Source organism: Scyliorhinus torazame, chromosome 8 (genome assembly GCF_047496885.1).
Source record: "Scyliorhinus torazame isolate Kashiwa2021f chromosome 8, sScyTor2.1, whole genome shotgun sequence".
NCBI lineage: Eukaryota > Metazoa > Chordata > Chondrichthyes > Carcharhiniformes > Scyliorhinidae > Scyliorhinus > Scyliorhinus torazame.
The window spans coordinates 10,016,436-10,030,547 of NC_092714.1; the positions used below are offsets into that span (position 1 = coordinate 10,016,436).

Consider the following 14,112-nt stretch of genomic DNA (forward strand, 5'->3'; position numbering starts at 1 on the left):
CCTGTCCTGGGAGTGTTTGATGAGGACAGTGCAGAGGGAGCTTTACTCTGTATCGAACCCCGTGCTGTACCTGTCCTGGGAGTGTTTGATGGGGACAGTGTAGAGGGAGCTTTACTCTGTATCTTACCCCGTGCTGTACCTGTCCTGGGAGTGTTTGATGGGGATAGTGTACAGGGAGCTTTCCTCTGTATCTAACCCCGTGCTGTACCTGTCCTGGGAGTATTTGATGGGGAAAATGTATAGGGAACTTTACTCTGTATCTAACCCCGTGCTGTACCTGTCCTGGGAGTGTTTGATGGGGACAGTGTAGAGGGAGCTTTACTCTGTATCTAAGCCCATGCTGTACCTGTCGTGGGAATATTTGATGTGGACAGTGTAGACCGAGATTTACTCAGTATCTAACCCCGTGCTGTACCTGTCCTGGGAATACTTGATGGGGACAGTGTAGAGGGAGCTTTACTCTGTATCTAACGCCGTGCTGTACCTGTCCTGGGAATATTTCATGGGGACAGTGTAGACGGATCTTTACTCTGTTCCTAACCCCGTGCTGAACCTGTCCTGGGAATATTTGATGGGGACAGTGTAGAGGGAGCTTTACTCTGTATCTAACTCTGTGCTGTACCGGCCTGGGAGTGTTTGATGGGGACAGTGTAGAGGGAGCTTTACTCTGTATCTAACCCTGTGCTGTACCTGTCCTGGGAGTGTTTGATGGGGACAGTGTAGAGGGAGATTTACTCTGTATCTAACCCTGTGTTGTTCCTGTCCTGAGAGTGTTTGAAGGGACAGTGTAGAGGGAGCTTTACTCTGTATAAAATCCCGTGCTGTTCCTGTCCTGCAAGTACTTGATGGGGACAGTGTAGAGGGAGCTTTACTCTGTATCTAACCCTGTGCTGTACCTGTCCTGGGAGTGTTTGATGGGGACAGTGGAGAGGGAGCTTTAATCTGTATATAACCCCGTTCTGTACCTGTCCTGGGAGTGTTTGATGGGGACAGTGTAGAGGGAGCTTTACGCTGTATCTAACCCCGTGCTGTACCTGTCCTGGGAGTGTTTGATGGGGACAGTGGAGAGGGAGCTTTTCTCAAAATCTAACCACGTGCTGTATCTGTCCTCGGTGTGTTTGATGGGGACAGTGTAGAGGGAGCTTTACTCTCTATCTAACCCCGTGCTGTACCTGTCCTGGGAGTGTTTGATGAGGACAGTGTAGCGGGAGCTTTAGTCTGTATCTAACCCCGTGCTGTACCTGTTCTGGGAGTGTTTGATGGGGACAGTGTAGAGGGAGCTTTACTCTGTATCTAACCGCGTGCTGTACCTGTCCTGGGAATATTTGATGGGGACAGTGTAGAGGGAGCTTTACTCTGTATCTAACCCTGTGCTGTACCTGTCCTGGGAGTGTTTGATGGGGACAGTGTAGAGGGAGCTTTAATCTGTATCTAACCCCGTACTGTACCTGTCCTGGGAGTGTTTGATGGGGACAGTGTAGAGGGAGCTTTAATCTGTATCTAACCCCGTTTCTGTACCTGTCCTGGGAGTGGTCGATGGGGACAGTGTAGAGGGAGCTTTACTCTGTATCTAACCCCGTGCTGTACCTGTCCTGGGAGTGTTTGATGAGGACAGTGTAGAGGGAGCTTTACTCTGTATCTAACCCCGTTTCTGTACCTGTCCTGGGAGTGGTCGATGGGGACAGTGTAGAGGGAGCTTTACTCTGTATCTAACCCCGTGCTGTACCTGTCCTGGGAGTGTTTGATCAGGACAGTGTAGAGGGAGCTTTACTCTGTATCTAACCCCGTGCTGTACCTGTCCTGGGAGTGTTTGATGGGGACAGTGCAGAGGGAGCTTTACTCTGTATCTTACCCCGTGCTGTACCTGTCCTGGGAGTGTTTGATGGGGACAGTGTACAGGGAGCTTTCCTCTGTATCTAACCCCGTGCTGTACCTGTCCTGGGAGTGTTTGATGGGGACAGTGTAGAGGGAGCTTTACTCTGTATCTAACCCCATGCTGTACCTGTCCTGGGAATATTTGATGGGGACAGTGTAGACGAAGATTTACTCTGTATCTAACCCCGTGCTGTACCTATCCTTGGAATACTTGATGGGGACAGTGTAGAGGGAGCTTTACTCTGTATCTAACGCCGTGCTGTACCTGTCCTGGGAATATTTGTTGGGGACAGTGTAGACGGATCTTTACTCTGTACCTAACCCCGTGCTGAACATGTCCTGGGAATATTTGATGGGGACAGTGTAGAGGGAGCTTTATTCTGTATCTAACCCTGTGCTGTACCGGCCTGGGAGTGTTTGATGGGGATAGTGTAGAGGGAGCTTTACTCTGTATCTAACCACGTGCTGTATCTGTCCTGGGTGTGTTTGATGGGGACAGTGTAGATGAGCTTTATTCTGTATCTAACCCTGTGCTGAACCTGTCCTGGGAGTGTTTGATGGGGACAGTGTAGAGGGAGCTTTACTCTGTATCTAACCCCGTTTCTGTACCTGTCCTGGGAGTGGTCGATGGGGACAGTGTAGAGGGAGCTTTACTCTGTATCTAACCCCGTGCTGTACCTGTCCTGGGAGTGTTTGATGGGGACACTGTAGAGGGAGCTTTACTCTGTATCTAACTGCGTCCTGTACCTGTCCTGGGAGTGTTTGATTGGGACATTGTAGAGGGAGCTTTACTCTGTATCTAACCCCGTGCTGTACCTTATTTGTTGGGGACAGTGTAGACGGATCTTTATTCTGTACCTAACCCCGTGCTGAACTTGTTCTGGGAATATTTGATGGGGACAGTGTAGAGGGAGCTTTACTCTGTATCTAACCCTGTGCTGTACCTGTCCTGGGAGTGTTTGATGGGGACAGTGTAGAGGGAGCTTTACTCTGTATCTAACCCCGTGCTGTACCTGTCCTGGGAGTGTTTGATGGGGACAGTGCAGAGGGAGCTTTACTCTGTATCTTACCCCGTGCTGTACCTGTCCTGGGAGTGTTTGATGGGGACAGTGTACAGGGAGCTTTCCTCTGTCTCTGACCCCGTGCTGTACCTGTCCTGGGAGTGTTTGATGGGGAAAGTGTATAGGGAGCTTTACTCTGGATCTAACCCCGTGCTGTACCTGTCCTGGGAGTGTTTGATGGGGACAGTGTAGAGGGAGCTTTACTCTGTATCTAACCCCATGCTGTACCTGTCCTGGGAATATTTGCTGGGGACAGTGTAGACGGAGATTTACTCTGTATCTAACTCTGTGCTGTACCTGTCCTGGGAATACTTGATGGGGACAGTGTAGAGGGAGCTTTACTCTGTATCTAACACCGTGCTGTACCTGTCCTGGGAATATTTGATGAGGACAGTGTAGACGGATCTTTACTCAGTACCTAACCCTGTGCTGTATCTGTCCTGGGAATATTTGATGGGGACAGTGTAGAGGGAACTTTACTCTGTATCTAACCCTGTGCTGTACCTGTCCTGGGATTGTTTGATGGGGGCAGTGTAGAGGGAGTATTACTCTGTACCTAACCCTGTGCTGTACCTGTCCTGGGAGTGTTTGATGGGGACAGTGTAGAGGGAGCTTTACTCTGTATCTAACCCTGTGCTAAACCTGTCCTGGGAGTGTTTGATGGGGACAGTGTAGAGGGAGCTTTTCTCTGTATCTAACCCTGTGCTGTACCTGTCCTGGGAGTGGTTGATCGGGACTGTGAGAGGGAGATTTACTCTGTATCTAACCCTGTGTTGTTCCTGTCCTGAGAGTGTTTGAAGGGACAGTGTAGAGGGAGCTTTACTCTGTATACAATCCCGTGCTGTTCCTGTCCTGCAAGTGTTTGATGGGGACAGTGTAGAGGGAGCTTTACTCTGTATCTAACCCTGTGCTGTACCTGTCTTGGGAGTGTTTGATGGGGACAGTGTCGAGGGAGTTTCACTTTGTATCTAACCCCGTGCTGTACCTGTCCTGGGAGTATTATTTGGGGACAGTGTAGAGGGAGTTTTACTCTGTATCTAACCCCGTACTGTACCTGTCCTGGGAGTGATTGAAAGGACAGTGTAGAGGGAGCTTTACTCTCTATCTAACCCTTAGCAGTACCTGTCCTGGGAGTGTTTGTTGGGGACAGTGTAGAGGGAGCTTTACTCTGTATGTAACCCTGTGTTGTTCCTGTCCTGAGAGTGTTTGAAGGGACAGTGTAGAGGGAGCTTTACTCTGTATATAATCCCGTGCTGTTCCTGTCCTGCAAGTGTTTGATGGGGACAGTGTGTAGAGGGAGCTTTACTCTCTATCTACCCCTGTGCTGTACCTGTCCTGGGAGTGTTTGATGGGGACAGTGGAGAGGGAGCTTTTCTCAAAATCTAACCACGTGCTGTATCTGTCCTCGGTGTGTTTGATGGGGACAGTGTAGAGGGAGCTTTACTCTCTATCTAACCCCGTGCTGTACCTGTCCTGGGAGTGTTTGATGAGGACAGTGTAGCGGGAGCTTTAGTCTGTATCTAACCCCGTGCTGTACCTGTTCTGGGAGTGTTTGATGGGGACAGTGTAGAGGGAGCTTTACTCTGTATCTAACCGCGTGCTGTACCTGTCCTGGGAATATTTGATGGGGACAGTGTCGAGGGAGCTTTACTCTGTATCTAACCCTGTGCTGTACCTGTCCTGGGAGTGTTTGATGGGGACAGTGTAGAGGGAGCTTTAATCTGTATCTAACCCCGTACTGTACCTGTCCTGGGAGTGTTTGATGGGGACAGTGTAGAGGGAGCTTTAATCTGTATCTAACCCCGTTTCTGTACCTGTCCTGGGAGTGGTCGATGGGGACAGTGTAGAGGGAGCTTTACTCTGTATCTAACCCCGTGCTGTACCTGTCCTGGGAGTGTTTGATGAGGACAGTGTAGAGGGAGCTTTACTCTGTATCTAACCCCGTTTCTGTACCTGTCCTGGGAGTGGTCGATGGGGACAGTGTAGAGGGAGCTTTACTCTGTATCTAACCCCGTGCTGTACCTGTCCTGGGAGTGTTTGATCAGGACAGTGTAGAGGGAGCTTTACTCTGTATCTAACCCCGTGCTGTACCTGTCCTGGGAGTGTTTGATGGGGACAGTGCAGAGGGAGCTTTACTCTGTATCTTACCCCGTGCTGTACCTGTCCTGGGAATATTTGATGGGGACAGTGTAGACGGAGATTTACTCTGTATCTAACCCCGTGCTGTACCTATCCTTGGAATACTTGATGGGGACAGTGTAGAGGGAGCTTTACTCTGTATCTAACGCCGTGCTGTACCTGTCCTGGGAATATTTGTTGGGGACAGTGTAGACGGATCTTTACTCTGTACCTAACCCCGTGCTGAACATGTCCTGGGAATATTTGATGGGGACAGTGTAGAGGGAGCTTTACTCTGTATCTAACCCTGTGCTGTACCGGCCTGGGAGTGTTTGATGGGGATAGTGTAGAGGGAGCTTTACTCTGTATCTAACCACGTGCTGTATCTGTCCTGGGTGTGTTTGATGGGGACAGTGTAGATGAGCTTTATTCTGTATCTAACCCTGTGCTGAACCTGTCCTGGGAGTGTTTGATGGGGACAGTGTAGAGGGAGCTTTACTCTGTATCTAACCCCGTTTCTGTACCTGTCCTGGGAGTGGTCGATGGGGACAGTGTAGAGGGAGCTTTACTCTGTATCTAACCCCGTGCTGTACCTGTCCTGGGAGTGTTTGATGGGGACAGTGCAGAGGGAGCTTTACTCTGTATCTTACCCCGTGCTGTTCCTGTCCTGCAAGTGTTTGATGGGGACAGTGTAGAGGGAGCTTTACTCTGTATCTAACCCTGTGCTGTACCTGTCCTGGGAGTGTTTGATGGGGACAGTGTAGAGGGAGCTTTACTCTGTATCTAACCCCGTGCTGTACCTGTCCTGGGAGTGTTTGATGGGGACAGTGCAGAGGGAGCTTTACTCTGTATCTTACCCCGTGCTGTTCCTGTCCTGCAAGTGTTTGATGGGGACAGTGTACAGGGAGCTTTCCTCTGTATCTAACCCCGTGCTGTACCTGTCCTGGGATTGTTTGATGAGGACAGTGTAGAGGGAGGTTTACTCTGTATCTAACCCCATGCTGTACCTGTCCTGGGAATATTTGATGGGGACAGTGTAGACGGAGATTTACTCTGTATCTAACCCCGTGCTGTACCTGTCCTGGGAATACTTGATGGGGACAGTGTAGAGGGAGCTTTACTGTGTATCTAACGCCGTGCTGTACCTGTCCTGGGAATATTTGTTGGGGACAGTGTAGACGGATCTTTACTCTGTACCTAACCCAGTGCTGAACATGTCCTGGGAATATTTGATGGGGACAGTGTAGAGGGAGCTTTACTCTGTATCTAACCACGTGCTGTATCTGTCCTGGGTGTGTTTGATGGGGACAGTGTAGATGAGCTTTATTCTGTATCTAACCCTGTGCTGAACCTGTCCTGGGAGTGTTTGATGAGGACAGTGTAGAGGGAGCTTTACTCTGTATCTAACCCTGTGCTGTACCTGTCCTGGGAGTGTTTGATGGGGACTGTGTAGAGGGAGATTTACTCTGTATCTAACCCTGTGTTGTTCCTGTCCTGAGAGTGTTTGAAGGGACAGTGTAGAGGGAGCTTTACTCTGTACACAATCCCATGCTGTTCCTGTCCTGCAAGTGTTTGATGGGACAGTGTAGAGGGAGCTTTACTCTGTATCTAACCCTGTGCTGTACCTGTCCTGGGAGTGTTTGATGGGGACAGTGAAGAGGGAGCTTTTCTCAGAATCTAACCACGTGCTGTACCTGTCCTGGGAGTGTTTGATGGGGACAGTGTAGAGGGAGCTTTAATCTGTATATAACCCCATGCTGTACCTGTCCTGGGAGTGTTTGATCGGGACAGTGTAGAGGGAGCTTTACTCTGTATCTAACCCCGTGCTGTACCTGTCCTGGGAGTGTTTGATGTGGACAGTGTAGAGGGAGCTTTCCTCTGCATCTAACCCTGTGCTGTACCTGTCCTGGGAGTGTTTGATGGGGACAGTGTAGAGGGAGCTTTACTCTGTATCTAACCCCGTGCTGTACCTGTCCTGGGAGTGTTTGATGGGGACACTGTAGAGGGAGCTTTACTCTGTATCTAACTGCGTCCTGTACCTGTCCTGGGAGTGTTTGATTGGGACATTGAAGAGGGAGCTTTACTCTGTATCTAACCCCGTGCTGTACCTGTCCTGGGAGTGTTTGATTAGGACAGTGTAGAGGGAGCTTTACTCTGTATCTAACCCCGTGCTGTGCCTGTCCTGGGAGTGTTTCATGGGGACAGTGTAGAGGGAGCTTTACTCTGTATCTAACCCCGTGCTGTACCTGTCCTGTGAGTCTTTGATGGGGACAGTGTAGAGGGAGCTTTACTCTGTATCTAACCCCATGCTGTACCTGTCCTGGGAATATTTGATGGGGACAGTGTAGACGGAGATTTACTCTGTATCTAACCCCGTGCTGTACCTATCCTGGGAATACTTGATGGGGACAGTGTAGAGGGAGCTTTACTCTGTATCGAACGCCGTGCTGCACCTGTCCTGGGAATATTTGTTGGGGACAGTGTAGACGGATCTTTATTCTGTACCTAACCCCGTGCTGAACATGTCCTGGGAATATTTGATGGGGACAGTGTAGAGGGAGCTTTACTCTGTATCTAACCCTGTGCTGTACCTGTCCTGGGATTGTTTGATGGGGACAGTGTAGAGGGAGCTTTACTCTGTATCTAACCCTGTGCTGTACCGGCCTGGGAGTGTTTGATGGGGACAGTGTAGAGGGAGCTTTACTCTGTATCTAACTACGTGCTGTATCTGTCCTGGGTATGTTTGATGGGGACTGTGTAGATGAGCTTTATTCTGTATCTAACCCTGTGCTGAACCTGTCCTGGGAGTGTTTGATGGGGACAGTGTAGAGGGAGCTTTACTCTGTATCTAACCCCGTTTCTGTACCTGTCCTGGGAGTGGTCGATGGGGACAGTGTAGAGGGAGCTTTACTCTGTATCTAACCCCGTGCTGTACCTGTCCTGGGAGTGTTTGATCAGGACAGTGTAGAGGGAGCTTTACTCTGTATCTAACCCCGTGCTGTACCTGTCCTGGGAGTGTTTGATGGGGACAGTGCAGAGGGAGCTTTACTCTGTATCTTACCCCGTGATGTTCCTGTCCTGCAAGTGTTTGATGGGGACAGTGTACAGGGAGCTTTCCTCTGTATCTAACCCCGTGCTGTACCTGTCCTGGGATTGTTTGATGGGGACAGTGTAGAGGGAGCTTTACTCTGTATCTAACCCCATGCTGTACCTGTCCTGGGAATATTTGATGGGGACAGTGTAGACGGAGATTTACTCTGTATCTAACCCCGTGCTGTACCTGTCCTGGGAATACTTGATGGGGACAGTGTAGAGGGAGCTTTACTGTGTATCTAACGCCGTGCTGTACCTGTCCTGGGAATATTTGTTGGGGACAGTGTAGACGGATCTTTACTCTGTACCTAACCCCGTGCTGAACATGTCCTGGGAATATTTGATGGGGACAGTGTAGAGGGAGCTTTACTCTGTATCTAAGCCTGTGCTGTACCTGTCCTGGGATTGTTTGATGGGGACAGTGTAGAGGGAGCTTTACTCTGTATCTAACCCTGTGCTGTACCGGCCTGGGAGTGTTTGATGGGGACAGTGTAGAGGGAGATTTACTCTGTATCTAACCACGTGCTGTATCTGTCCTGGGTGTGTTTGATGGGGACAGTGTAGATGAGCTTTATTCTGTATCTAACGAACCCTGTGCTGAACCTGTCCTGGGAGTGTTTGATGGGGACAGTGTAGAGGGAGCTTTACTCTGTATCTAACCCTGTGCTGTACCTGTCCTGGGAGTGTTTGATGGGGACTGTGTAGAGGGAGATTTACTCTGTATCTAACCCTGTGTTGTTCCTTTCCTGAGAGTGTTTGAAGGGACAGTGTAGAGGGAGCTTTACTCTGTACACAATCCCATGCTGTACCTTTCCTGCAAGTGTTTGATGGGACAGTGTAGAGGGAGCTTTACTCTGTATCTAACCCTGTGCTGTACCTGTCCTGGGAGTGTTTGATGGGGACAGTGAAGAGGGAGCTTTTCTCAGAATCTAACCACGTGCTGTACCTGTCCTGGGAGTGTTTGATGGGGACAGTGTAGAGGGAGCTTTAATCTGTATATAACCCCATGCTGTACCTGTCCTGGGAGTGTTTGATGGGGACAGTGTAGAGGGAGCTTTACTCTGTATCTAACCCCGTGCTGTACCTGTCCTGGGAGTGTTTGATGTGGACAGTGTAGAGGGAGCTTTCCTCTGCATCTAACCCTGTGCTGTACCTGTCCTGGGAGTGTTTGATGGGGACAGTGTAGAGGGAGCTTTACTCTGTATCTAACCCCGTGCTGTACCTGTCCTGGGAGTGTTTGATGGGGACACTGTAGAGGGAGCTTTACTCTGTATCTAACTGCGTCCTTTACCTGTCCTGGGAGTGTTTGATTGGGACATTGTAGAGGGAGCTTTACTCTGTATCTAACCCCGTGCTGTACCTGTCCTGGGAGTGTTTGATTAGGACAGTGTAGAGGGAGCTTTACTCTGTATCTAACCCCGTGCTGTGCCTATCCTGGGAGTGTTTCATGGGGACAGTGTAGAGGGAGCTTTACTCTGCATCTAACCCCGTGCTGTGCCTGTCCTGGGAGTGTTTCATGGGGACAGTGTAGAGGGAGCTTTACTCTGTATCTAACCCCGTGCTGTACCTGTCCTGTGAGTCTTTGATGGGGACAGTGTAGAGGGAGCTTTACTCTGTATCTAACCCCATGCTGTACCTGTCCTGGGAATATTTGATGGGGACAGTGTAGACGGAGATTTACTCTGTATCTAACCCCGTGCTGTACCTATCCTGGGAATACTTGATGGGGACAGTATAGAGGGAGCTTTAATCTGTATCTAACGCCGTGCTGTACCTGTCCTAGGAATATTTGTTGGGGACAGTGTAGACGGATCTTTATTCTGTACCTAACCCCGTGCTGAACATGTCCTGGGAATATTTGATGGGGACAGTGTAGAGGGAGCTTTACTCTGTATCTAACCCTGTGCTGTACCTGTCCTGGGATTGTTTGATGGGGCAGTGTAGAGGGATCTTTACTCTGTATCTAACCCTGTGCTGTACCGGCCTGGGAGTGTTTGATGGGGACAGTGTAGAGGGAGCTTTACTCTGTATCTAACCCCGTGCTGTACCTGTCCTGGGAGTGTTTGATCAGGACAGTGTAGAGGGAGCTTTACTCTGTATCTAACCCCGTGCTGTACCTGTCCTGGGAGTGTTTGATGGGGACAGTGCAGAGGGAGCTTTACTCTGTATCTTACCCCGTGCTGTTCCTGTCCTGCAAGTGTTTGATGGGGACAGTGTACAGGGAGCTTTCCTCTGTATCTAACCCCGTGCTGTACCTGTCCTGGGATTGTTTGATGGGGACAGTGTAGAGGGAGCTTTACTCTGTATCTAACCCCATGCTGTACCTGTCCTGGGAATATTTGATGGGGACAGTGTAGACGGAGATTTACTCTGTATCTAACCCCGTGCTGTACCTGTCCTGGGAATACTTGATGGGGACAGTGTAGAGGGAGCTTTACTGTGTATCTAACGCCGTGCTGTACCTGTCCTGGGAATATTTGTTGGGGACAGTGTAGACGGATCTTTACTCTGTACCTAACCCCGTGCTGAACATGTCCTGGGAATATTTGATGGGGACAGTGTAGAGGGAGCTTTACTCTGTATCTAAGCCTGTGCTGTACCTGTCCTGGGATTGTTTGATGGGGACAGTGTAGAGGGAGCTTTACTCTGTATCTAACCCTGTGCTGTACCGGCCTGGGAGTGTTTGATGGGGACAGTGTAGAGGGAGCTTTACTCTGTATCTAACCACGTGCTGTATCTGTCCTGGGTGTGTTTGATGGGGACAGTGTAGATGAGCTTTATTCTGTATCTAACTAACCCTGTGCTGAACCTGTCCTGGGAGTGTTTGATGGGGACAGTGTAGAGGGAGCTTTACTCTGTATCTAACCCTGTGCTGTACCTGTCCTGGGAGTGTTTGATGGGGACTGTGTAGAGGGAGATTTACTCTCTATCTAACCCTGTGTTGTTCCTGTCCTGAGAGTGTTTGAAGGGACAGTGTAGAGGGAGCTTTACTCTGTACACAATAACATGCTGTACCTTTCCTGCAAGTGTTTGATGGGACAGTGTAGAGGGAGCTTTACTCTGTATCTAACCCTGTGCTGTACCTGTCCTGGGAGTGTTTGATGGGGACAGTGAAGAGGGAGCTTTTCTCAGAATCTAACCACGTGCTGTACCTGTCCTGGGAGTGTTTGATGGGGACAGTGTAGAGGGAGCTTTACTCTGTATATAACCCCATGCTGTACCTGTCCTGGGAGTGTTTGATGGGGACAGTGTAGAGGGAGCTTTACTCTGTATCTAACCCCGTGCTGTACCTGTCCTGGGAGTGTTTGATGTGGACAGTGTAGAGGGAGCTTTCCTCTGCATCTAACCCTGTGCTGTACCTGTCCTGGGAGTGTTTGATGGGGACAGTGTAGAGGGAGCTTTACTCTGTATCTAACCCCGTGCTGTACCTGTCCTGGGAGTGTTTGATGGGGACACTGTAGAGGGAGCTTTACTCTGTATCTAACTGCGTCCTGTACCTGTCCTGGGAGTGTTTGATTGGGACATTGTAGAGGGAGCTTTACTCTGTATCTAACCCCGTGCTGTACCTGTCCTGGGAGTGTTTGATTAGGACAGTGTAGAGGGAGCTTTACTCTGTATCTAACCCCGTGCTGTGCCTATCCTGGGAGTGTTTCATGGGGACAGTGTAGAGGGAGCTTTATTCTGTATCTAACCCCGTGCTGTACCTGTCCTGGGAGTGTTTGATGGGGACAGTGTAGAGGGAGTTTTACTCTGTATCTAACCCCGTGCTGGGCCTGTCCTGGGAGTGTTTGATGGGGACAGTGTAGAGGGAGCTTTACTCTGTATCAAACCCTGTGCTGTGCCTGTCCTGGGAGTGTTTGATGGGGACAGTGTAGAGGGAGCTTTACTCTCTATCTAACCCTGTGCTGTACCTGTCCTGGGAATTTAAATCTGACACTGGGTACAATTACATTCTGAAGATTCAATCTATCAGATGTTTGATGAGTGAAAATAACAGTGAAAAATTGTGAATAAGATATTGTAATCTGTTAACGAGTAGTTAAGTTGCGACTGTTTAATTCTGGCAGATGTCCCCCCCACTACTCAAGGTGTAGATCACAGACAGGTTCAACGAGAACTTGGAGACGTGGTTGTGCATCTCCACAATCCCATCATCCTCTCTTCATCCTCCATCCAGATCCACTGGACAGTAAGTAATGACTCATCTTATCCAACACAGATCAAAGGTTCAACCAATATCGCACAGTCCAATATTTCTTTCTCCCAGTCTGATTTCCCTCTCTCCCAGTCTGAAATCCCTCTCTCCCAGTCCGATATCCCTCTCTCCCAGTCCGATATCCCTCTCTCCCAGTCCGATATCCATCTCTCCCAGTCCGATATCCCTCGCTCCCAGTCCGATATCCCCCTCTCCCAGTCTGATATCCCTCTCTCCCGGTCCGATGTCCCTCTCTCCCAGTGCGATATCCCTCTCTCCCAGTCCGATATCCCTCTCCCCCAGTCCGATATACCTGTCTCCCAGACCGATATCCCTCTCTCCCAGTCCGATATCCCTCTCCCAGTCCGATATCCCTCTCTCTCAGTCCGATATCCCTCGCTCCCAGCCCGATATCCCTCTCTCCCAGTCCGATATCCCTCTCTCCCAGTCCGATATCCCTCTCTCCCAGTCCGATATACCTGTTCCCAGACCGATATCCCTCTCTCCCAGTCCGATATCCCTCGCTCCCAGTCCGATATCCCCCTCTCCCAGTCTGATATCCCTCTCTCCCGGTCCGATGTCCCTCTCTCCCAGTCCGATATCCCTCTCTCCCAGTCCGATATCCCTCTCCCCCAGTCCGATATACCTGTCTCCCAGACCGATATCCCTCTCTCCCAGTCCGATATCCCTCTCCCAGTCCGATAATCCTCTCTCTCAGTCCGATATCCCTCTCTCCCAGCCCGATATCCCTCTCTCCCAGTCCGATATCCCTCGCTCCCAGCCCGATATCCCTCTCTCCCAGTCCGATATCCCTCTCTCCCAGTCCGATATCCCTCTCTCCCAGTCCGATTTCCCTCTCTCCCAGTCCGATATACCTGTTCCCAGACCGATATCCCTCTCTCCCAGTCCGATATCCCTCTCCCAGTCCGATATCCCTCTCTCCCAGTCCGATATCCCTCTCTCCCAGTCGATATCCCTCTCCCAGTCCGATATCCCTCTCTCCCAGTCCGATATCTCTCTCTCCCAGTCTGATATCCCTCTCTCCCAGTCCAATATCCCTCTTTCCCAGTTCGACATTCCTCTCCCAGTCCGATACCCCTCTCTCCCAGTCCGATATCCCTCTCTCTCAGTCCGATATCCCTTTCCCAGACCGATATCCCTCTCTCCCAGTCCGATATCCCTCTCTCCCAATCCGATATCCCTCTCTCCCAGTCCAATATCCCTCTCTCCCAGTCCGATATCCCTCTCTCCCAGTCCGATATCTCTCTCTCCCAGTCTGATATCCCTCTCTCCCAGTCCGATATCCCTCTCTCCCAGTCCAATATCTCTCACTCCCAGTCTGATATCCCTCTCTCCCAGTCCGATATCCCTCGCTCCCAGTCCGATATCCCCCTCTCCCAGTCTGATATCCCTCTCTCCTGGTCCGATGTCCCTCTCTCCCAGTCCGATATCCCTCTCTCCCAGTCCGATATCCCTCTCCCCCAGTCCGATATATCTGTCTCCCAGACCGATATCCCTCTCTCCCAGTCCGATATCCCTCTCCCAGTCCGATATCCCTCTCTCCCAGTCCAATATCCCTCGCTCCCAGTCCGATATCCCTCTCTCCCAGTCCGATATCCCTCTTTCCCAGTTCGACATTCCTCTCCCAGACCGATATCCCTCTCTCCCAGTCCGATATCCCTCTCTCTCAGTCCGATATCCCTCTCTCCCAGTCCGATATCCCTCTCTCCCAATCCGATATCCCTCTCTCCCAATCCGATATCCCTCTCT

The 14,112-nt window shown here is 50.4% G+C and overlaps 1 protein-coding gene across 5 annotated transcripts in view; it reads left to right on the plus strand.

The window, feature by feature from the left end:
- robo1 (roundabout, axon guidance receptor, homolog 1 (Drosophila)) overlaps positions 1–14,112 on the plus strand; it is a 1,056,574-nt gene that overhangs the window by 965,619 nt on the left and 76,843 nt on the right. For all 5 annotated transcript variants that reach the window (XM_072513063.1, XM_072513065.1, XM_072513062.1 and 2 more), the window contains one exon: positions 12,215–12,336. In XM_072513063.1, the coding sequence (XP_072369164.1) occupies positions 12,215–12,336 (122 nt within the window). The remainder of the gene's footprint in view (positions 1–12,214; positions 12,337–14,112) is intronic.